Genomic DNA, 21,597 nt, shown 5'->3' with positions numbered 1-21,597 from the left:
GGGGGCTTGCTACAGTGGCCTACTTCTCCCAGGTGTAGTGGGTTCTGTGGAAGGGTGTTTTATTAATGGGCGGGGTGGAGGGGAATGAAGCAAAAGAGAATGAGCTGAGATACCAGACAAAAGCAAGCTTTTATTCACTCTCCCAGTAATTGGGGAGCCCTGGAGTGCAGGTCATTAGTTTTTGAGCCACTGTGGTCCTTAATTACTTAGTGCCTCCATTTCCTCCTCTGTATAGTGTACCTGTATAGTTATGATATATCTAATTTGCAAAAGAAGGCGTTAAGACAAGCTCCATGATGGCAGGATGGGTTTGGCTCATACAGCTTGGCACATAAGTAAGCACTTGAGAAATAGCAAGTGAGTGAAAGAATAGTTGGGAAGTCTTTTTAAATCAAACGACAGGACCTCTCATAGTTCTTTCTTCTTGCTTCGGAGAACCGAAGGCTTGGTTAAGAACCCAAGGAGAACATTCCAAGGTCCAAGAAACATAAAGCTGGGTTCTGGTAATAACTTCTTACTTTGCTCCAGCTGGTAACCCCATATCTATCATCTGAACTTTCCTGGCTGCTAAATAGAGCATGCATGCTAAGTTGCTTCAGTCGTGTCCTACTCTTTGTGACCCTTTGGGCTGTAGTCCTCCAGGTTTCTCTGTCCATGGTATTCTCCAGGCAAGAATACTGAAGTGGGTTGTCATTTCCTCCTTCAGGAGATCTTTCTGACCCACATAACCAACTTTCCTCTCTTATGTCTCCTACATTAGTAGGTGGGTGCTTTACCACTAGGGCTAGCTGGGAAGCCAGCTAAATAGTGCTGATGAGGTCCAAAAGAGGAAGGGAAAGAAATTCCCTGATGGTCCAGAGGTTTTGACTCTGTGCTTTCACTGCCTGAGGGCCCAGGTTTGATCCTTGGTCAGGGAACTAGGATCCCACAAGCAGTGTGGTGTGGCCACCCTCACCCCCTCAAAAAAAAAAAAAAAGAGGAAGGGGATCAAAATTCATGCCACTTTCTCACAATAGAGAAATCGAAAACCCAGGTCTTTCTACAAAACCCAGGCCTTCTCTGTCATGCCAGGCTCTCTTGTGTCCAAGGGAAAGATGGGAGCCCTGCTCAGGGTTGGATCTTAGGGCTGACCCACACCTGTTGCAAAACCCAGGGTGAGAAGGAGGAGTCAGTGTATTCCCCAGACTCCCCTCCAGCAGAACACAGCAGGTTGGCTTATTTTACTTTTAGCAGCGCCGGTTTGCAGGCTCTTAGTTCCCCAGTCAGGGATTAAACCTGGGCTTCCCTGGTGGCTCAGACAGTAAAGCTCCTGCCTGCCATGTGGGAGACCCCGGTTCGATCGCTGGGTCTGGAAGATCCCCTGGAGAAGGAAATAGTAACCCACTCCAGTACTCTTGCCTGGAAAATCCCACGGACAGGGGAGCCTGTTAAGTTATGGTCCATGTGGTCACAAAGAGTTGGACACGACTGAGCGACTTCACTTTCACTCAGCAGTGAAAGCCTGGACTCCTAACCACTGGACTGCCAGAAAACTCCCAGCTTGGCTTATTTTAGAGTTATTGAACCTGGGCAAATCTCCATTCTACTTCTCATTTCTCTTTTTTGTGGAGCCCGGGAAGGGGTCAAGCAAGGTGGTAACAGGTGCTCCTGTCAAAATTGACACTCTCCCCTCCCTTCCCTACCTCACCCCTGCCCTGCACAGCATCTTACAGCATCTCCAAACATCTCAGAAACCCATCATTTAATTTCCTCTTCCTCCCAAAAATCCCAGGTGACAAAGACACCACAGTACCAGCAAACCCGTTTTACAGGAGAGGTGTACTGATGTGCCCAGAGCCACACCACCAGAAAGAGCCTGAACCAAGTTGGCACTAAGGCCGCTTGCCAGAATCCTCTAGTCCTTTTAGCTTCACAGATCATGGTGGTTGGGGTCCAGGCCTTGGATATCTGTCCCCAAATAAAGGATGAAGGGGGAAACAATTCCAGGTGACAGGTCATTAGATCTGATTTTCGCCACTCTCCAGTCTCAGCTCCACATTTCTTCCTCCTCCTCCCTCTCTACCCAGGAACACAGACCTCACCCAGGCCCACCCCTGGCCTTTTGGAAAGGTTTGGGGGATAGCTGTTAGCGCTAGGGCAATAGGACTCCTGAATCCCTGGAATTTCTTGTTGCTGTCTCTGCTGAACTCCGTTTGGACACCCTCCCCACCCCAGCTTCAGCCTCCAGCCATCCAGCACCAACCTATTTGGGAGGGAGGGACCTTTCTGTTTGGCTTAAGGCGGTCTGGGACAACAGTGGGGAGAAAGGAGTTAAAGCTGGGTCCCAGGATCACAAGGGCTGGGAAGTTCCGGTGGCCCAGCCTGGAATGGAATGGGGAGACCAGCTAGGAAGAGCGGTTTGGGACGGAAGCGGGGGGCGGTGCCAGCCATGCTAATCCGCGCTTCGGTTCCATCCGCGCTTGGCATCCACTGGTAAACCGCACCCCCTCCCTCCCGCTCTCAGCTCCTTGGCAAGGTTTCTAATGTCCCCCAGAGTGGCCACCCTCACCCTAGGCCAGTCGGAGACCTGAGCTCGCCGGGAGAGGCGTGCGTCCCTGCAGCCTCCCTCCCATTGTCTGTGCAGAGCAAGCGGAGGGGCTGCGAGGGGCGGGGCCGCGACTGGCGGAGGGAGGGAGGGAGGGAGGGACGGGTGGGAGCGGAGGGGGCGGGGGGAGATGCTGAGCCTTCAGGGGCGGAGGAGGCGGCGGCAGCAGAGGAGAGAGCGGGAGGAGGGAGGGAACGCAGGAAGAGGGCAACCGAAGGCCGGGCCAGGTGGCTGGACCGGGTGCTGGCTACGCTGTTCTCGGTTCCGACGGCCTCTCTCATGCGTTGAGGGCGCCCGGCTGGGCCGGGCCGGCGGCCGGAGGGGAGGCTCCTCTCCATGGTCCAGAAGACCAGCATGTCCCGGGGCCCTTACCCATCCTCCCAGGAGATCCCCATGGAGGTCTTCGACCCCAGCCCACAGGTGAGGTGTGATGGCCGGGATCGAGGGAAGGGGGCCGCTCCCGTGGACCTTGTGGGGTCAGATCGAGGGGGGACCGGGGAGAAAGGGGTTATATGCCCGGCGTGGAGGGGAAAAGGCTCTGCGCCCCCCATCCCTGCCAGTGAATGATTGATGGGCGCTTGGCTGGGAGTTATGCTGCGGTTTTGCAGAGCGGGGAGGGGGCGGTCGGGCCGCCTGTCACCCTCGCCTCCTCCTCTCCCCCGCGTCAGGGGCTTTGCTCCTTGGGTACCGGCTCCAGTGGGTTAAGAGTGTGGGTGCTGGCGGCGGGATCCGTGGGTTGAGGGAGGCTAGAGAGGGAGCTCAGGCAAAGGGGGCGACGCAGAGCACGCTCAGGGGCTCCGGGCGGGTGTGGGTGGAGTGGGGGTGGCACTGGGAGATGGCCGAGGCGGTGGTCAGAGGGCGGTGCCAGCAGGCCTTCAGAGCTACGGACACTGGCCCTCGAGGGTGGGGAAGGTACCAGCACCGAGCTAGGCCCCCGTCCCAGCCACTTCAGTTCCACCTCTATATTAGACCACCTCCCCTCCCCCGACACCCGTGTTAGCCCTTCCCGACCCATCCCCCTAGCCCCAGAAAACGCCTCCAAAGTTTGGAAAGTTGGATGGATGCCAACTCACTGTCCTGGAGGGGAAGAAATTGTGTTACCTGGGGGAACGGGGGGGGGGGGGGGGCTGCCTCCCCACCCCCACTCACACTTTTCCTGTACCAACTGGTTACCCCCAAGAAGGGATATTCTTGGGGGTGGAGGGTGCCGGTGGAGTGACCAGCAGAGTCTGGGGTGGTCGTCCCCAAGAATTTCTCTGGGACGTCCTTTTCCATTCTGGCAACACCCCAAGGCTAGGATAGCATTAACTCTTTTCTTGCTGTGGCCAGCCTGGAGCAACTGTAACCACCATGATAGTATGGCTGATGGGCACGTGGGGCGGGGGGGTGTCAGATCAGACCTAAAAATACTTCCCTTCTCCACCCCAGGCCCCTTGGAGCCTGGGAGGCAGCTGACCGGGCCCTTCCTTTCAGCTGTCCCTTGTCCCTCTGGGTGCCACTCCCTTTTCCTAGCCTGGGATAGTGGTGATATTGTGAAAGAGAGCCTTGTGCTCACTGGGGGAATCCTCTTAAATTCATAGGGATCCTCAGTCCTTAAGGTTGGATATATGTCTGGTTCCAGAGAAGGTGAGGGAGGGAGGATTCTTGAAGGGTTCCCAGGTGTCTTGCCCATCTATCCATCCATCTCTTGTACTCAAGCCCAAGGAACCAGAGCCTCTAGTCTGATTATGGCTTATCTAGCTTCTTTGGCAAAGAAACTCTAGGATGGAGGTTGTGGACAGCAGCTTGGAGGGCCTGGACCCTCAATCATCCCCTCTCACTCTAGATTGCCTGGGGGCTGATGTGTATATGTGAGTTGGGGAGGGCAAAGAAGCAGCCCCCTTCCTAGGAGGCCTGGAAATACCTGAATAGGTGGCTACTTGAGAGGTCAGGCAGTGTCCACACCACCCAAGCCAGGAGCCCAGCCAGCGGGACTGAGCCCGGCTTCCCGGAGGCCCTGCAGGGGCTGTGTCCTCGGTTTTTCTTGGGGGAGGGCCAAGGGACATTTAGATTTATGCAGCCTGGTGGGCATCATGGGACAGGAAGTGGGCAGTGGCAGCTGAGGGCTAAAGGGCTTGATGTCTCTTGCCCCCTTGGGAAGAGGTATGATCACTGTGATTGTGAAAAGGGGGCTGAAAAAAAGTCCTACCAGGATGAGGGGTATGCTAAATCTGCCCCCATGGGTCAAGGTTGGGGTTAGATATTTACTTTCCAAATACAGTTTCATGTCCCCTCCCCTCCTCCCTAGAAATCTAATAGTTTTAGGTCTCTTAAGACCAGAGAGCTGCAACTCCCCTCCCCACTCTGCAAAAAACAAGGCAAGAGTTGGGCTCAGGAAAGTCAAGCTGGGCCTGGGTTGGCGATTCCTCTTCTCTCTGGGGGCTATAGGTGCACACAGCCCCAGTCTGCTCCAGCTGAAGTGGAGAGGGAAGGGGACTTTCCCAGGGGCTGTCTCCACACCCCCAGCACTGCAGGCAGTCTCTCCCTTCCCCCCAGGCCTCTGCAGCCTGCCCAGCGTCTTAATTAGCTTTGCTGCCTAATGAGCTTCCAGCTTCTCAGCACCTCCCCTTTCCCAACCTCTGACTTGGTTCGGGGGTTTCTGTGTGTGCTTCCTAGGGCTCTCTTGCTCTGTCCCCCACCCCATGGCTGTGGTCTGGGCCCTCCCTCTCCCTCGGGCTGTACCATCCCAGGAAGAAGATGGAGGGGCAGGCTCTTGAGATTAGGGAATGATATTGCCAAGGCTTGGCGGTAGTTCTGGACTTGATGGGATGAGGGTTGGGCAAGGGTCTTTGAGATTCTACTCTTGTCCCTTCCTGGCCTCTCCAGGGCAAATACAGCAAGAGGAAAGGGCGGTTCAAAAGGTCGGATGGGAGCACATCCTCGGATACAACATCCAACAGCTTTGTCCGCCAGGTAATGGGGAGGCTGGGTTGAGAGGAGGGAGGTGGCTGGTTGGTGGAGACCAGGATTGGTGAGCTCCAGGCACCCTCCCCCACGTCATTTGTTACCTGCCTAGAACCACCCCATCACCCTTACACCCCATGACCTCCTCTGCATATACTGTCAGCTGTACCCACTCCCTCAGCCCCCGCCCAGCCCCTCCCCCAGCACCAGGCACCAGCCCCTGCTGCCTGCCTGCGTCATCTCATTCAGGGACAGCCTGGCCTGCCTCCTTCTAGCTTGCTTCAGGCTGTCACCCACTCCCCCTGCCGGCTGTCTTCTTCCATGTCCTCCCCCAGAATCTGTGACAGCATGGGGTAGAGGGAGGTCCTATGAAATGAGGAGCCAGGACATTTGGGTCCCTGGAGCCCTGATTAGGTATGGATCCGGGGAAACGCCCTCCTCACATCCAGTTGTGACTGTTGTTTAATATGCAGAGAGAATGTGTGTTGAGGAGGGTGGAGGAGAGGCAGCAGGAAGTTGATTTTAGAGAGGACTTCAGCCCAGCACCCCTGAATGAAAGGGCAGGGGTTATAACTGAATGGCCTTCTGGGGTCTTCTGTTCTCAGTCAGGAAGTTGCCATTCTCATCTCTGTTCTAACTCTCAACCCCAGGCCATCTCAGGCTCAGGGAGAAGCAGTGAGAGAGCCCTGTGGTTGCTATGACTACAGAGCATCTCAACAAAGCCTGGTACCCAAAAAAGGCGAGAGGGGCTTAGGATCAGACAAGGAAGGAGTACGTTGAAGAAAAAATGGGCAGGCACATGAGGACAGAGGACAGTAGGAAAGTCAGTCACCCCCAGGCCAAGAGAGAGAGGATGATGCCAGGCAGATCCACTACTGACTGGAGTGAGGCCCTTCTTTTTGATTCTTATGTCTCCACAACACTTGGCACTCAAAAGCCCAGGCCTGACTTGAGAGGATCAGGAAAGGGACCTTTCATCCCAGGATTCCTAAATACACATACAAATGGGAAGTCCTTTCCCTCATCCCCTGTGTGTATTGTAGGACTGGGGCAGGGCCAGGGCTAGGAAAAATGACACCGTGCTCAGTGGAGCCCCTCTTGACAGAAAAGGGCCTCATTCCTTCAGTGTTTGCCAACCCAGGGGATCAGACCCCAGTTTCCAATCCTTTCTCCTCTCAGCTCCCCAGCTCTGACCCCCAGTAGGTGGCAGGGAGTGGGGGGGCAGGCCTTGCCACATCTCTGAGCTAAATATACCCTAGCAGTTTGCACATGTAGCAACTCTGCTTGTAACCTGAGCCCCCTGGGGGAACGGGCAGTTTGGGCCACCCCCTAGGCCAGCAGGGCCAGGCACTGAGGGCGCCGGGATGGAGGCGCCCAACCAGACCCTCGTAGTGGTGAGCTGGGGATGGAGTGAAGGTGGGGGTGGGGGGCGGGAGCAGCCCCTCAGGAAAGCTGGTGGGAGGCCTTCACTCCAGCCTATTTCCTTGCCTTCTCACTGTTCCCTTGTCTCCCGCCATTTCTGGTATGCACGCACTTGTGTGTGTGTGTGTGTGCATGTGTGTGTGTGTGTGTGTGTGTGTGTGTGTGTGTGTGTGTTGGGGTCAGTAAGTGCTTGCCCCTCTCCATCTCTGGGTCTGTTCCTCTGGCTCTCCTGGTGGCTGTCTTCCTGACTCTGAGTGCTCAGGAGGGATAAAGAGTAGTTGATTCACTGGTTTTCACTCTTTCCTTTGTATCGCTTTTCCAGCTTCTATGAAAACCCCACCCCACCCCCTGGTTTTCCTCTCAGAGTCTCCCATTTTCCTGATTTGGCTGGGAAATGGATGGGCCGCTGCACTGGCTGATGACGAGGGCACTCTGGGGAGATGGGACCTGGTCTTCTTTCTTTCCGAGGTCCCCTCCATACCAGGCTAATGGGCATTCTTGGCCAAGTGATCCCTTCCTGTCTTCAGAAAGAAACCCTCCCACCCCTGCAGTCTTACCCTTTCGTCACATCCCCTCCGGCCCTTTGTAGCAATAAATCCACACTTCTGGCTCCCGTCCTCACGTTCCCTTGGGGACACAGACACTGAGGGCGCCCCCCTGCCCCTCCCCTGTACGCACACACAGGGACCTGTATGCATTCAGTCATGCACCAGGACATACCACAGAGCACACACTCCCGAACAGACTTGAAGTTGCACATCCAAATACACCCGTGAAAGAGCATGTTCATTCACCTCCTGGGCTATGTGTGCCTTACACGTGTGTCTGCATTGCTGAGGGAGTTCCTTATGTCCTGGGATGGTCCGTGTGGTCAAGGCCAGCATCCTGGCACACCCAGACTTCTGAACCTGTCTTAATGCTGGCAGTTGGCTGCCCTAATGCAAGGGAAAAGCCTGCTTGTGTTCTTCTCTTGATGTGTTTCTCCTGTCTGCCCCACCCCAGGAACTTTGGGTTCTTTTTTGTATCTTATAAGAGTCTAAGGGTTGGGGCTTTCCAGCTTCTGGCAGGGGAGGTAGGATTCTATTTTCCCTCGCCCTTGAGCAGAAGGTAGCAAATTTTTGTGTGGCCCTAGCACATGGAGCAGGCTGCCCATGGCCACCAGTGCAGAGGGCTCAGACCTAAGCTGGTGGCTGTGGCCCCTGGAAGGACTCACTGGGCCTGTGCTGGGTCTGTCTCAGCGGGTTCTGGGAGCAGGGGAGGGAAGGAGGAACAGGGAATGGAGACTGACCGTTGGCACTCTGCCTCTGCACTGCACCCTATCAGGTTCCCACCCCTCCCTGGGCCCCAAGCAGCTGTCCTTGGACCTGCCATAATTCCCTGCTTGTTGCTATCACCCTTTCTAGGGCCACACTCTTCCCAGGGGCCTGCAGACCTCATTCTCAGGCTCTTCCTGTCTAATGCCGCCACCTCCTAGCCCTTGTGGTCTCACACTGGTGCCTTCTGCGGCCCAGGAGCTGGGGAGGCGGCGTTGGCCCTGAGCTGGCCCTGTCTGTTTTCAGGGCTCAGCAGAGTCCTACACCAGCCGTCCGTCAGACTCTGATGTGTCTCTGGAGGAGGACCGGGAAGCCTTAAGGAAGGAGGCAGAGCGTCAGGCGTTAGCCCAGCTAGAGAAAGCCAAGGTGAGAAAGATGGGAGGGGCTGTGCTGGCATTGTTTCCCTTACCTCGTGCCTTGGAGACAGCCTGAACAGACCTGAGTCAAGTCTTGGCCCAGCCACTTCCCGGCAGATGTACGCCTCCTATGTGCCTCTGTCTTTCATCTGTAAAAGTGTAAGCTATAATACCTGCCTCCTTATAAAGTGCAATAAGTGCCTAAAACTCTTGCCACACGTAACAGGAGCTAAACATTTCCACTCTTTCTGGGTTGGCTCTTACTAGCTGTGAGATCTTAGGCCATTCACTTAACCTTTCTGAACTTCAGTTTTCCCATTCATTCAAGTGAATATGATAATAGCACTTTGTAGGATTTTTGTAATGAATAAATAAGATAATGGGTGTGAAACATATAACACAGTGCCTGGCACACTAAACAGTAGCTGCTATCATGATCACTACTATTATTATTATTACTGTGACTGTTCCTTCTTGGTGTCATTCTGGGGTCCCCCATAACCTATACTTATTCCCTGATGCCCCCCTCCATCCTGAGAGGACTGAGTTCTGTTTTTTGCTGTTTTTTTTTACTGTGAAATTTAATATGCACGTAAAAACCTGCATAAGCCATTCAGTGAATACTTTTGTTTTTTTAATAAAAATTTTTTTGATGTATAGTTGATTTACAGTGTTGTGTTAGTTTCAGGTGTGCAGCAACATGATTCAGTTATACATGCATTTTTCATTATTACAAGATTTTGAATATAGTTCTCTCTGCTATACAGTAGGACTGTGTTTACTTTGTGTATAGTAGCGTGTATAATGTGTATCTTAATGAAGAATTTACAAAACAAACCTCTCCATAATCACCACCCCAGTCAGGAAGTTGTACATCCCATTGTGATTTAACTCTCTGGTTGTCATCCACCCTGGGTGCCTCCTCTAGACCAAGCCGGTGGCATTTGCTGTGCGGACAAATGTCGGCTACAACCCATCTCCAGGGGATGAGGTGCCTGTGCAGGGAGTGGCCATCACCTTCGAGCCTAAGGACTTCCTACACATCAAAGAGGTGGGGCGAGACCGCTTGGCATCTGGAGGGAGGGCAGTGAAGTGTGTGCCAGGAGAGGGGCAGTCAGAGCTCTAGTGGAAAAAGACTTCTGAACTAAGCAGAGCTGGGCTAAATTTGCTCTGTGATCTTAGACAAATCTTTCCACTTCTCTGAGCTTCAGATTTTTCATTGGTAACGTGCGATGGTAATACCTAGGTTGCAGGGTTGCTGGGAGGGTTTGTGAAGAGGACTGTTGATGGAGTGGCAGTGTGCCAGGCACACAGAGGTGTCAGCATTTACTTCTCTCCCCGCCTTTCCAGGATAGAGCTGACACATGGCGGGAGGAAGGACTCTCAGAACAGGGATATGCTTGGGGTGGGGTAGTCCAGGGCACAAGAGGATGCTGGTCCTAGAGAGCCCTGAGAATTGGGAGCTGTACTCAGAGGCTGGTGCCGGGGCTCTTTGAGGGTGCCATCCCCTGGGCAGAGAAGGCAAGGTTGGGGGTGGTATCCCCTGGAGCTGGCTGCTGGCTTGACCTCTAATCTCCTTCTTGGTCTCCCCCACCCCACCTGCCGTTGTTGTTTGCAGAAATACAATAATGACTGGTGGATCGGGCGACTGGTGAAGGAGGGCTGTGAGGTTGGCTTCATCCCCAGCCCTGTCAAACTGGACAGCCTGCGCCTGCTGCAGGAACAGAAGCTGCGCCAGAACCGCCTCAGCTCCAGGTGTCTGGCTGGGGGCGGGGCACTCCCACCCCCGGGAGAGGCCAGCCAGCCAGGAGGAGGCCCCAAGGGTTGACCTCATATTCTGAGGACACAGAGTTGCCCGAGGCCTCACCCGTGGGGCTGGCGAATGAGGGCCACAGAGTGGGGAGGGGCAGCCTGTGAGAGAACAAGATCCCCCGCCCTCACACCCACCTCTTTGCTCACGGCTCCATTTGCCTCTCTGCCCACACAGCAAATCAGGTGACAACTCCAGCTCCAGCCTGGGAGACGTGGTGACTGGCACCCGCCGCCCCACGCCCCCTGCCAGTGGTAAGAGCTGCCGCCACCCCAGGGGGTGGGGTGGAGCTCCTGGGTGGGGTGGTCTCCCCATTGCCTGTCCCTTCCTTTCCCTGCAGTAAGGGGTATCCCAATCCTGAGTCCTCCAAACACATCCAGCGGTACCCCCTCCATGAAGAGCAGGGCACCCCCCAAGCTGGGCTGGTCAGTCAGCACCCATTCTCTCATGTCTGTCCTCTCCCATTTCTTCAGTAGCTCCATCTCTCCTCCTGACTGCCCCGCCCCCTGCCCCCCATTCATTTCTCCCAGCCCTGTTCCATTCACCTCTTCTTCTTTCTTTTCTCCCCATCCCATCCCCGCGTTCTGTACTTGTGTCTCCATGTCCATCTCACTCCTCCCCACCTCGCCTCCTCCCTCCCTCAATCCTGACTCTCCGGTCCAGGTAATGAAATGACTAACTTAGCCTTTGAACTAGACCCCCTAGAGTTAGAGGATGAGGAGGCAGAGCTCGGGGAGCAGAGCGGCTCTGCTAAGACTAGTGTTAGCAGTGTTACCACCCCGCCGCCCCACGGCAAGCGCATCCCCTTCTTCAAGAAGGTAATTCTTACTGCGTTCTTGTGAGAGGGGAGGTCAGGGCCCAGCTCTTCGGTGGGTGGAGGGGGGCTGGAATGGATTCAGATGGGGTATCGGCCTGATTTTGTGGGGATCAGGCCTTCCTGCCGAGGAGGAGGGAAGGGTAGAGTGGCACCCAGAATGGGCACGTCTGTCTCCATGCACAACCCCACCCTGGCCTTCTTGCCCAGAAGGGATGGTTCTTGCCATGGAAGCAGCCCTTCTAGCCCCCGCCCCCCAACTGAAAGCAGATCTGGTTGTAATGAAACCTGACGTTTCCCCCTCACTACCAGTGGCATATTCATGTTTGCCCTTGCCCCCAGATGTGAAGGGGAAAGTGGAATGGTGACTCTTCTTTGCCCTTTTCAGATTAGGGTGCCCAGGGATCTCCTGGCTGCAGAGCAGGACAGTTAAGGGAACCCTTACAATGGGCAGGTTGGCCTGCACTGGGGCCAGGAGATGGGCACCAAATTAGGGGCTATCACTCTTTCCAGCTTTTTTCCAAGACCCGGAAAGGGGGTAGAGGATGTCTGAATATTCCAAAGTTCACCGGACTGGCTGTCAGTCCCACTCCTGGCCCTGATCCAGGGCCATCTCTGGCTCCCCCTTGGCATGGGGTCCCATCCCCTCTCTCTGGCTCTGTCTGTCACTAACACGCATGCCCTGTTATCTCTCCTCGTCCGCCCGCTCTCCCTCCCTCTCTTGTCCTGGCTCCTCCCTTGCCCTCTGCCCCTGCCTGGGTACCCTCCCCTTTCTCCTCCCCCTCCCCCATCTTGGCAATCTCTGGACCCAGCCAAACAGAAGCAGAAGTCGGTGAGTAGCACAGCTTTCTATGTTTCCCTCCCCACCCTCTGGGATGAGCTAGGGGGACCTTCTAACACCCATTCCCATATCTGCCCCCATTTCCTCCCCCCCATTCCTGGTTCTCCCTCCCCACCCCTACCCTGATCCCCTACATCTGGGCTTTGGGACCAGGGGGAGGAAAGGATGCATGCGGGAGCCTGGAGGCGGGGGGAGAGGGGCTAATGCCATCTCCACTCTGGGGTTTCCCCTCCCTGCTTCCCCCCAGACAGAACACGTGCCCCCTTATGACGTGGTACCTTCCATGAGGCCCATTATCCTGGTGGGACCGTCGCTGAAGGGCTATGAGGTAGGAGCCCCTAGAGGGGCATAGGGACCAGAGGGGCCCAGACTGCCAGAAAGACTCTGTAAGGTCTTGAGACTCCAGAGACATCCCCCAGCAGGGTCTTCCCAGGGTTTCCTCCCCAGAGGGCTACAGACCTTTAGAGACCACCCCCTTCCCCAGGGGGGCCCCAACCCAACCCATGGGGAGACCCACTCAGAAGGGTCTAGTCTTCTCAAAAATACCCAGAAAAGTCCTCCTAGAGATTCTACCTGAAAGGATCTCTGGAATCAGAGACCCCAGTGGAGGCCCCTCAAACTCAGAAGGATCACTTCCTCCCCTGAACAGGGACTCATTCATCTCAGGGATTAAAGGAGAAAATGGAATGTCAGGGGGCAAATGCCTAGCAGTCTACCCTCCTTGAGAGCTTCAAACACCTGACATCTCTTCCTCCTCCTCCACCCCCACCCCCTGCCCCAACTTCAGGTTACAGATATGATGCAGAAAGCTTTATTTGACTTCTTGAAGCATCGGTTTGATGGCAGGTAAGCCCTTTGGAGCTGGCTCTCCATGCCCAGCATGGTTCTCTGCTGCTGGGGTTGGGCAGGATGGCTTGAATGACAATCCTGGAACTCTTGGACTGAGGGCTACAATGCTGTCCTGGAGCCTGGGGAGGAGGCAGGACATTTTAGCCCACCCTGAACCCTGACCCTTTGCTCTGCCCCCCAGGATCTCCATCACACGTGTGACAGCGGACATTTCCCTGGCTAAGCGATCAGTCCTCAACAACCCCAGCAAACACATCATCATCGAGCGTTCCAACACACGCTCCAGCCTGGGTGAGCCCATCCCTTGACTCTGCCCCCACCCTGCTCTGGGGCCAGATGTGGGAGTGAGGGGGCATCTCCAGAAACACTCTATCTGCCCACTGCCTCCTGGGAGGCTGCCTTATATTTACCCCTTCCCCATGACTCCACTCGCCTAGCTGAGGTTCAGAGCGAGATCGAGCGGATCTTTGAGCTAGCCCGAACCCTTCAGTTGGTTGCTCTGGACGCCGACACCATCAACCATCCAGCCCAGCTCTCCAAGACCTCACTGGCCCCCATCATTGTTTACATCAAGATCACCTCTCCTAAGGTGGGTACAAGACCCTACTGGGGACAGGAGTGCTCTGGGTGGGCTGCCTGTGTTTAAGCCCCAGGTACTGCTTACTAATCATGTGACTTCATCTCCTCAAGCCCAGATTCTCTTCTCCATCAAACTCCATTGTCTGGATATTGTGAAGATGCAACCTAATGTGAATACTTATCACTTAGCAAACGATCTGGTATAATATACCTCATGGTGTATTAAGTGTTTTAAATATTATTATTAGAGTTGTGCAGGTTAGTCCCCTGTCTCTGCTTTGTTGACCTCCCATCCTTAGTCCAGAAAATAGAAACAGTTCTGTGTGTTCTGCCTCAGTGTCACCCAGCTAACTTGGCAGTTGGAAAAAGACCTCTCCTGTCTTTTTTTTTTTCTCCTGTCTTTTTATTTCAGCCCTTTTTACTGTACTGCCCTCATTTAGACCTTGATAGAGATGAACTTGGTAGGAAGACTGATTTACTTCTTTGTCATACAGCAGCTCCTTTAATTCCCCCCACTAGACATTAGTGGTTTTGAGAAACGTGGAAGGTGAGCCAGGTTGAAGGATTTTTATAAAATGTTTATTTATTTGACTGCTCCGGATCTTAGTTGTGACACGTTGGGTCTTTAGTTGTGTCTTGTGGGATTTTTAGCTGCAGCAAACTCTTGGTTGTAGCAATTGGGATCTAGTTCCCTGACCAGGGATCGAACCCAGGCCCCTTGCGTTGGGAGTGCAGAATCTTAGCCAGTAGATCACAGTGGAAGTCCCTAGGTGAAGGATTTGAAGCATGAGGGTCAGATCCTAGCTCTGAGTGGCTTATTTTAATTAATTAAAGTTTGTTGTTTTTTTTGGTTGTATGTTATTGAGCTTTGGATCTTGGGGAGATAATTTAGCTTTTGCACAATTTCTTCACCTACAAAATGGGAATTATAATCCTTATCTTGAGGTAGTGATGTAAAGAGCCCAGAGTTCTGTCTGATGAAGGCAATCAGGGATTAACATTGCATGATAGCACCCTATGAGCTAAACACCCAGTTTCTAATGAGGATAAAGGGGAGGATGGGATTTAAGTACTTCCTGAGGTGGTTTAAAGGAGCAAATGAGATAATGGATGCAAAAGCACTTTGTGAACTAGAAAGTAACACACACTTCCATTGCCCTCGCTGAGCACTGACTCTGAGGTTAAGGGTGGGGACTCTGAAGCCGGGCTGCCTGGGTTTATGTCTCACTGCTGCCACTTACCTACTGGCTCTGGCTCTTTGGGCAGGTCACCTGACTTCTCTGTGCCTCAGTTTCCTCATTTGGAAAATAGGAATCCTTAGGTGATGTTTGTGAAGATTAAATAAACAAATTAACCATGCAAAGTGCCTGGTACCTATTGAGTGCTATATGTGTTCAATTCTTAAAGACTTTTATTTTGAAGTAATTTCAGATTTATAGGAGAGTTGCAAGAACAGTACAAAGGATCACCTTTGAATACCCTTCACTCAGACTCACTACTTTTTTAATGGCTCTTTAGAAATAAAATTCACATGCCATTTAATTCAGCCATTTAAAGCATACAATTTAATTTTTTTTTCAGACTCACTAATTTTGAACATTTTGCCACATCTACTTTATCTTTAGGGCTTCCCCCATGGCTCAGCAGGTAAAGAACCTGCCTGCAGATGCAGGAAATGAAAGAGATGTGGGTTTGATCCCTGGGTCAGGAAATGAAAGGATCCATGGAGGAGGGCATGGCAACCCACTCCAGTATCCTTGCCTGGAGAATTCCCATGGACAGAGGAGCCTGGGGGGGCTATAGTCCATAGCGTCACACAGAGTTGGACATGACTGAAGTGACTTGGCATGCACACACTTTATGTACGTCTATATTATGTATATATGTGTTTATATATATATATCTTTTTTCTTGAACTGTTTAAGTTGTAGATCTTGTATTTCTTTATCCCTCAAAATTTCAACATGTATTTCTTAAGAACAAGGACCTTAACTTACATGTCAAATTCAAGAAATCTCACTAAAATACTGTCTATTTTCAGTTTTCACCAGTTGTCCCAAAAATGCCCCTTATAGCAATTTCCCCTTCAATCCAGGATCACGTGTTGCATTTAGTTGTTAAATCTCTTTAGTATTTTTTTCTTCTTTATTTTTTTTCTCCTTAGTAATCTTTAAGCTAAAAATCGAAGAAGGGCTTTTCTTCGATTCTCATGAGACTATCATTTTTGAAGAGTACAGATCACTTATTTTGTAGATTGTTGCTCAAGGTGGGTTTGTCTGATGTTTCCCTGTCAACAGATTGAGGTTTTGCATTTCCGGTAGGAATATTCCCCAAGTGATGTGTCCTTCTGAATGCATTACATCAGGAAGCATAGGATGTTGGTTTGTTGTATTGCTGGTACTGTTAACTTTGACCACTTAGTTAAGGTTGTAGCTTTATGTCTAGCTATTATCATTATTATTGTTATCATTGAGAGGAGGATTATAATAGTGGCTGCCTAAAGGCATTATTGTCAGGACTAAATGAAAAGAAGGACTTTCCTGGTGGCACAGTGCTAAAGCATCTGGCTGGCAATGTGCAAGTCATGGGTTTGTCTCCTAGGTAGGGAGGATCCCCGGAGAAGGGAATGGCAACCCACTCCAGTAGTCTTGCCTGGAAAATCCATGGACAGAGGAGCTTGGTGGGCTACAAGTCCATGGGGTCGCAGAAGAGTCGGACACAACTTATCAACTAAACAACAACAACAAAATGAAAAAAAGCACAGACCAGTGCCAAGGCATAGCAAGTGTCCCTATCAAGGATGGCTGCCTGTTGTTAACACGGAGGGGAAGTTGGCTCAGAATGAATGAAACCTGTAAAGAAGGTTACAGGGGTTGGGAAGGAGAATCACTGCCCTTCATACAACCACTGTTGGAATGTCCCAGGGGAGGCTGGCATGAGACCCAGGAGAGAGCCTGAGCTTTGTGTAGGATGGACACAGGGCTGGTGAGGTCATTTCTGAAAAGGCATCCAGGGCTGAGCGTCATGGAATGTTCCCCCGGCCCTGATACTGTCTCTCCACGTTGGCTCCAACCAGGACCTGCCTCTCCAGGTTGGTGCATTGCAGGGTCCCTCTAGCTCCTCTTTTCCCCTTACCAAACAGGTTCTTCAGAGGCTCATCAAGTCTCGAGGGAAGTCTCAGTCCAAACACCTCAACGTCCAAATAGCGGCCTCAGAGAAACTGGCGCAGTGTCCCCCTGTGAGTGCTCAAAGGGAAGGGAGGGCATTTGGGTTCTCCTGGTTTCCTCTGGCCTGCTGAGAGAATGACCAGGAACACCTGGGTCCAGTTCAGAGGTGCAGATGGATTGTCTGGGAAAAGAGGGCTGAACAGGCAGTTAGAGACTGTGTTCAAGTCCCAGCAGCACCACTTCTCTACGGAGAGTTAAGCCCCTCTCCACACCTTGGCTACCTTATATATAGAATGAGGAAGCTGTAATATCTAGGTGCTAAGACCTCCTTATATATATTTAATTTACATATCTGAGAGCCCTCCTCTTCCTGAACATCCAGAGGTTTCTTTTTAACTTTGTCCTTCAACCCCTTGACTCCACCCACTGCCCCCAGGCCACACCCTCACCCCTTGGTCACGCCCAGCTCATCCCAGCCCTGCCCTTAACCCCGCCTCCACAGGAGATGTTTGACATCATCCTGGATGAGAACCAATTGGAGGACGCCTGCGAGCACTTGGCAGAGTACTTGGAAGCCTATTGGAAGGCTACACACCCGCCCAGCAGCACTCCGCCCAATCCGCTGCTGAACCGCACCATGGCTACTGCAGCCCTGGCTGCCAGCCCTGCCCCTGTCTCCAACCTCCAGGTACAAGTGCTCACCTCACTCAGGAGAAATCTCAGCTTCTGGGGCGGGCTAGAGGCCTCGCAGCGAGCCAGGGCGGTGCCCCAGCAGCAGGAGCACACGGTGTAGGTGCCCCGCCCACCTCCCCTCCTGCCCAGGGCTCGGAACTGAGTGCAGGGAACTTGGGGAAGGAAGGGAAAAGTTTTATTTTGTAAAAAATGTGGTGAGTGGCAGTTTCTGGTGTCTGTGGTTTTTGATGGGTTTGGGGCTAGCTGGTGGGGCCTATCTGGGCCTGGTCCCATAAGACTATATCTGCTGCCTTGGGGGCTTCTGCTTTGGGGGCCTTGTAAGATAAGAGACTAGGAAGAAACAGGAAAACCAATGTATATTTGCTGGACTCTACACCCGTTTTCGGAGAAGGCAATGGCACCCCACTCCAGTACTGTTGCATGGAAAATCCCATGGATGGAGGAGCCTGGTAGGCTGCAGTCCATGGGGTCGCTAAGAGTCGGACACGACTGAGCGACTTCACTTTCACTTTCCACTTTCATCCCTTGGAGAAGGAAATGGCAACCCACTCCAGTGTTCTTGCCTGGAGAATCCCATGGACGGTGAAGCCTGGTAGGCTGCAGTCCATGGTGTCGCACAGAGTCGGACACGACTGAAGCAACTCAGCAGCAGCAGTAGCAGCAACACCCGTTTTAGACTCAACAGAGGTCACAGCATTTTAGACGCAACAGACCCACGGCCTTCAGACCCAGGGAGTCCCACAGAGCAGGGCCATTAAAACCAGACAGACTGCTCCCTGCTCCAGAGCCCTAATCTCCAGGGGTTCTCAGAAGAGACCCAAAATGAAGCATATTCTATGAGTTGATATAGAACCTTCCACCCTTCCAGTTAAACATATTCCAGGGAAGATCCTCCTGTGGGTGCCCCACCCTACCTTGATCTCCTATGGGAGCCATGGCTTATTTCTGAGGTCAAATCATTAAGTATTGGGTTCTAGATTAGAGCTAGAAGAAACCCAGGAAATCATTCTAGACCACTGCTTTTCAAATTTGTTTTCAGCACCAGAACCCATTTGTTCACTGAATCTTATGGGAAGTTCAGTGTGTAAATAAGGCATCCTTGCTCTGCTTGGAGAGGGCTAGTGGCTTGGCCTCCACTTTACCTCCACGGGGACCCCTGAAGCACTCTATGTCCTGTCCATCTACCCCAGAACTCCAGGGAATGAAAATTGCTGCTCTAGCCTAATCCCCATCACAGCACCACAGAGAAACTGGGCCACTGAGATGGGAGTCACTGCTCAGGGTCACACAGCTTGAAGTGGCAGGGGATGCACTAGAACCCAGGCCTCTTGGCACCCCACCCAGCAGCCTCCATGGCCATCTTCATGTGACATTGGTGCTAAGGACACTGAGCCATCTCATTGTTGCCAGTGGGGAATAGAGACCCATCAGCCTTCCCCAGTATTCTTGCCTAGAGAATCCCATGGAGAGAGGAGCCTGGTGGGCTCCTGTCCACAACTGTAACAACTTAGCATGCATGCATGCATTGGAGAAGGATGACAACCCACTCCAGTATTCTTGCCTGGAGTATCCCAGGGACAGAGGAGCTGGTGGGCTGCCATCTACTGGGTCACACAGAGTCGGACACGACTGAAGTGACTTAGCAGCAGCAGCCTTCCCCAGCCTGAAGCTTTGAGTCTTTTGGGGGCAGGGGAAGAATCCTATCAACCTTGGAGACTGTCACCTGACTCAGACTGGAGTAGGGAGAAGTGTGGAGTTCTGGACGCCTATGATTAGGGTCCTGTTGGGCTGAAGGAGCTGGATGAAATTCTCTTTAGTATGTTTGGGGCAACGACTAATCCAATCAACCACTAACAAGTGGCAATACTAATGAGCTGTTAATGATGATTTAGCCCAAGACAGCGTTAATGAGTGCCTTGAGGAAGTGACGACTAATCGTTCATGGGTTCTCTACCATGATTACCAGGAGAGTCATGCCTTCTCACACCTGAGAAGGTCGGGCGCCCCCTCTCCTAATGGAAGAACAAATGCCTTGAGTTCTGTCCTCTGGCTGGGCTCCAGAGCCGGTTGCCCAGCTGCCCAACCCCTAGGGCCAGCACCCTCCTCCTTCAGCCAGGCTGGGCGTCTTGGTGCCTCACTAACCTGCCTTGCTTTGTTGTGTTTCTCTCACTCCTGCCTGATCTGCATGGTGTGTACCGTCCGTCTGCTAACCAGGGACCCTACCTTGCTTCCGGGGACCAGTCGCTGGAACGGGCCACGGGGGAGCACGCCAGTGTGCACGAGTACCCGGGAGAGCTGGGCCAGCCCCCAGGCCTTTACCCCAGCAGCCACCCGCCAGGCCGGGCGGGCACCCTGCGGGCACTGTCCCGCCAAGACACGTTTGATGCTGACACCCCTGGCAACCGAAACTCTGCCTACACGGAGCTGGGAGACTCGTGTGTGGACATGGAGACTGACCCCTCCGAGGGGCCAGGGCTTGGAGACCCTGCAGGGGGCAGCACCCCACCAGCCCGACAGGGATCCTGGGAGGATGAGGAAGAAGACTATGAAGAGGAGCTGACCGACAACCGGAACCGCGGCCGGAATAAGGCCCGCTACTGCGCGGAGGGCGGGGGCCCAGTTCTGGGGCGCAACAAGAACGAGCTGGAGGGTTGGGGGCGGGGTGTCTACATCCGCTGAGGGGCAGGGGCTACACAGTGGGAGGAAGGGCTCTTGAGCCCAAGGGAGGGGAGGGACAGGGGGGCTCACCACGGAGATGTATCTTGCCTCCAGGGGGCGCTGTCTCCCTCCTTTCAGATGCCTTTGCTCAGATTGGGGTTTCTTTGGTGGTAACCTTCCACCCAGCTCCTGGGAGTCCCTTAAGCCTCAGCGGCAGGTTTTTACCTACCTGCTGTGGATGTATGGAGGATGCCCACCTTTCTGCAGTATCCCCCTCTCCACCTCAGGGGGCTCTCTCCCCTCACCCAGAGAAAAGGTGCACTTCCTTAACTCCTTCTACTCCGGGCTCTAAATGAGGGCCCTAAAATGGTGTGGCCCTTTCTTTTTCCACCCTGGAGTATTTGGGAATGGGGGGGAGGGGCTTTTCCTGGAGAGGGAGACCACAGACTCTCACATGAGGGCTCTCGTCCCCAAACCCCTGGTCCAGCGTCCTTTACCATGAGCCCCGCCCCCAGCACCTGCCCGCAGCTTCCTGGCTTCATTGTCTGGGAGGTGCAAGCTACAGCAATGGAAGCTCCATCGGGAGCTGTCTCATGGAGCGGTCTGGATGATGCTGGCGGGCATCAGGTGCAGTGCCCTGTGCCTGCCCAGGACCTAGAACTCTGAGGAGGAGGCCGCCCCAGATGCTGCTCCTCGTCCCACCACCTCCATGCCTCAAGCCTTTGCCTACCCCAGGAATGAGCTTTGCCTACAACATCCCTTGCCTGCTGCCATCAGAAGAGGGGGCCCCTCTGCATCTGAGCCCCCCCATCCTCTCGTCACCTGGGCCCATGGAACACTCTGATCCGCCTCATTTTGAAACCAAAAAAACTGCTCCTTCACTCTCACCCTGAGGCCCCAGAAAAGAGGCCCTATGGTTGGTGCCCCAGAGTTAATCACCACCCCAGGGGTTGCCTCTGGATGTCAGATCTCCCCTGGGGGGTGGGGGGCTTGGCTGCTGCTGCTGCTGCTCTGTATTTGCCTCTTGTGATCCTGTCCTTTACCCATTCCACTCCACCCAGGAGAGGCCTTGGTACGCCCTCTGCTCTGGAGTGTCCCTCTGCCTAGCATCCCATTGCCCAGCAGCCCTGCCCCCCAGCACCCAGCTGGGCCAGAGAGAGCCGATTGTGCCAACGAGGACTGGGCCCTGCCCGGCTGCCCGCCTCAGGGATGGGCACCTCATGCCTGTCTCGCCACCTCCTGTGCCAATGTTGTCCCACCCCACCCCCTACCTGGGGCGGGGTGCAGCTTCCACTTACTGGTTAGAAGAGACCACTGCCCAACCCTCCCCCTTTCCTGTCTGGTGTCCCGTGCCCCAATCTGTCTGTCTGTTCGTCTGTACTACCCTAGAAGTATTTTGCCACATATAAAACCGCCGTCCTGTCCTTTGCACCGCCTCCCAGGCCTGCTTCTTTGTCCCCATCACTCGCCACTCGGTTGCCAGCCTAGGTGTGTGGGAGCTGCTGACCTGCAGGGAAGGAGAGTGAAGCGGTGGGCGTGGGAGTCAGCTGCGCCCTGAGTGATTTGCA

General features: G+C 53.6%; 1 protein-coding gene across 5 annotated transcripts; it reads left to right on the top strand.

Annotated features, from left to right (window-relative positions):
* The first annotated feature begins 512 nt into the window (after positions 1–512).
* On the top strand, positions 513–21,465 carry CACNB1 (calcium voltage-gated channel auxiliary subunit beta 1). Of its 5 annotated transcripts, XM_024979650.2 has the most exons (15): positions 513–2,472; positions 2,874–3,004; positions 5,450–5,536; positions 8,509–8,628; positions 9,547–9,669; positions 10,237–10,373; positions 10,606–10,682; positions 11,092–11,246; positions 12,331–12,411; positions 12,871–12,929; positions 13,114–13,223; positions 13,370–13,521; positions 16,654–16,749; positions 17,181–17,366; positions 19,586–21,458. In XM_024979650.2, the coding sequence occupies exons 2-15, from the start codon at positions 2,921–2,923 to the stop codon at positions 20,048–20,050; spliced, it is 1,932 nt and encodes a 643-aa protein (XP_024835418.1). In that variant the 5' UTR covers positions 513–2,472; positions 2,874–2,920; the 3' UTR covers positions 20,051–21,458.
* The last annotated feature ends 132 nt before the right edge of the window (positions 21,466–21,597 follow it).

The sequence above is a fragment of the Bos taurus genome, chromosome 19 (assembly GCF_002263795.3).
Source record: "Bos taurus isolate L1 Dominette 01449 registration number 42190680 breed Hereford chromosome 19, ARS-UCD2.0, whole genome shotgun sequence".
Lineage (NCBI taxonomy): Eukaryota > Metazoa > Chordata > Mammalia > Artiodactyla > Bovidae > Bos > Bos taurus.
Note: the sequence above shows the minus strand (reverse complement) of the source record. Positions and strands in the feature narration are given on the sequence as shown.

Coding starts and splice junctions, on each gene's coding strand:
- CACNB1 (XM_024979650.2), top strand. CDS start 2,921: ATGGTCCAGAAGACCAGCATGTCCCGGGGCCCTTACCCATCCTCCCAG. Junction 11,247..12,330: donor GCATCCCCTTCTTCAAGAAG/GTAATTCTTACT, acceptor GCTTCCCCCCAG/ACAGAACACGTGCCCCCTTA. Junction 17,367..19,585: donor CCCCTGTCTCCAACCTCCAG/GTACAAGTGCTC, acceptor TCTGCTAACCAG/GGACCCTACCTTGCTTCCGG.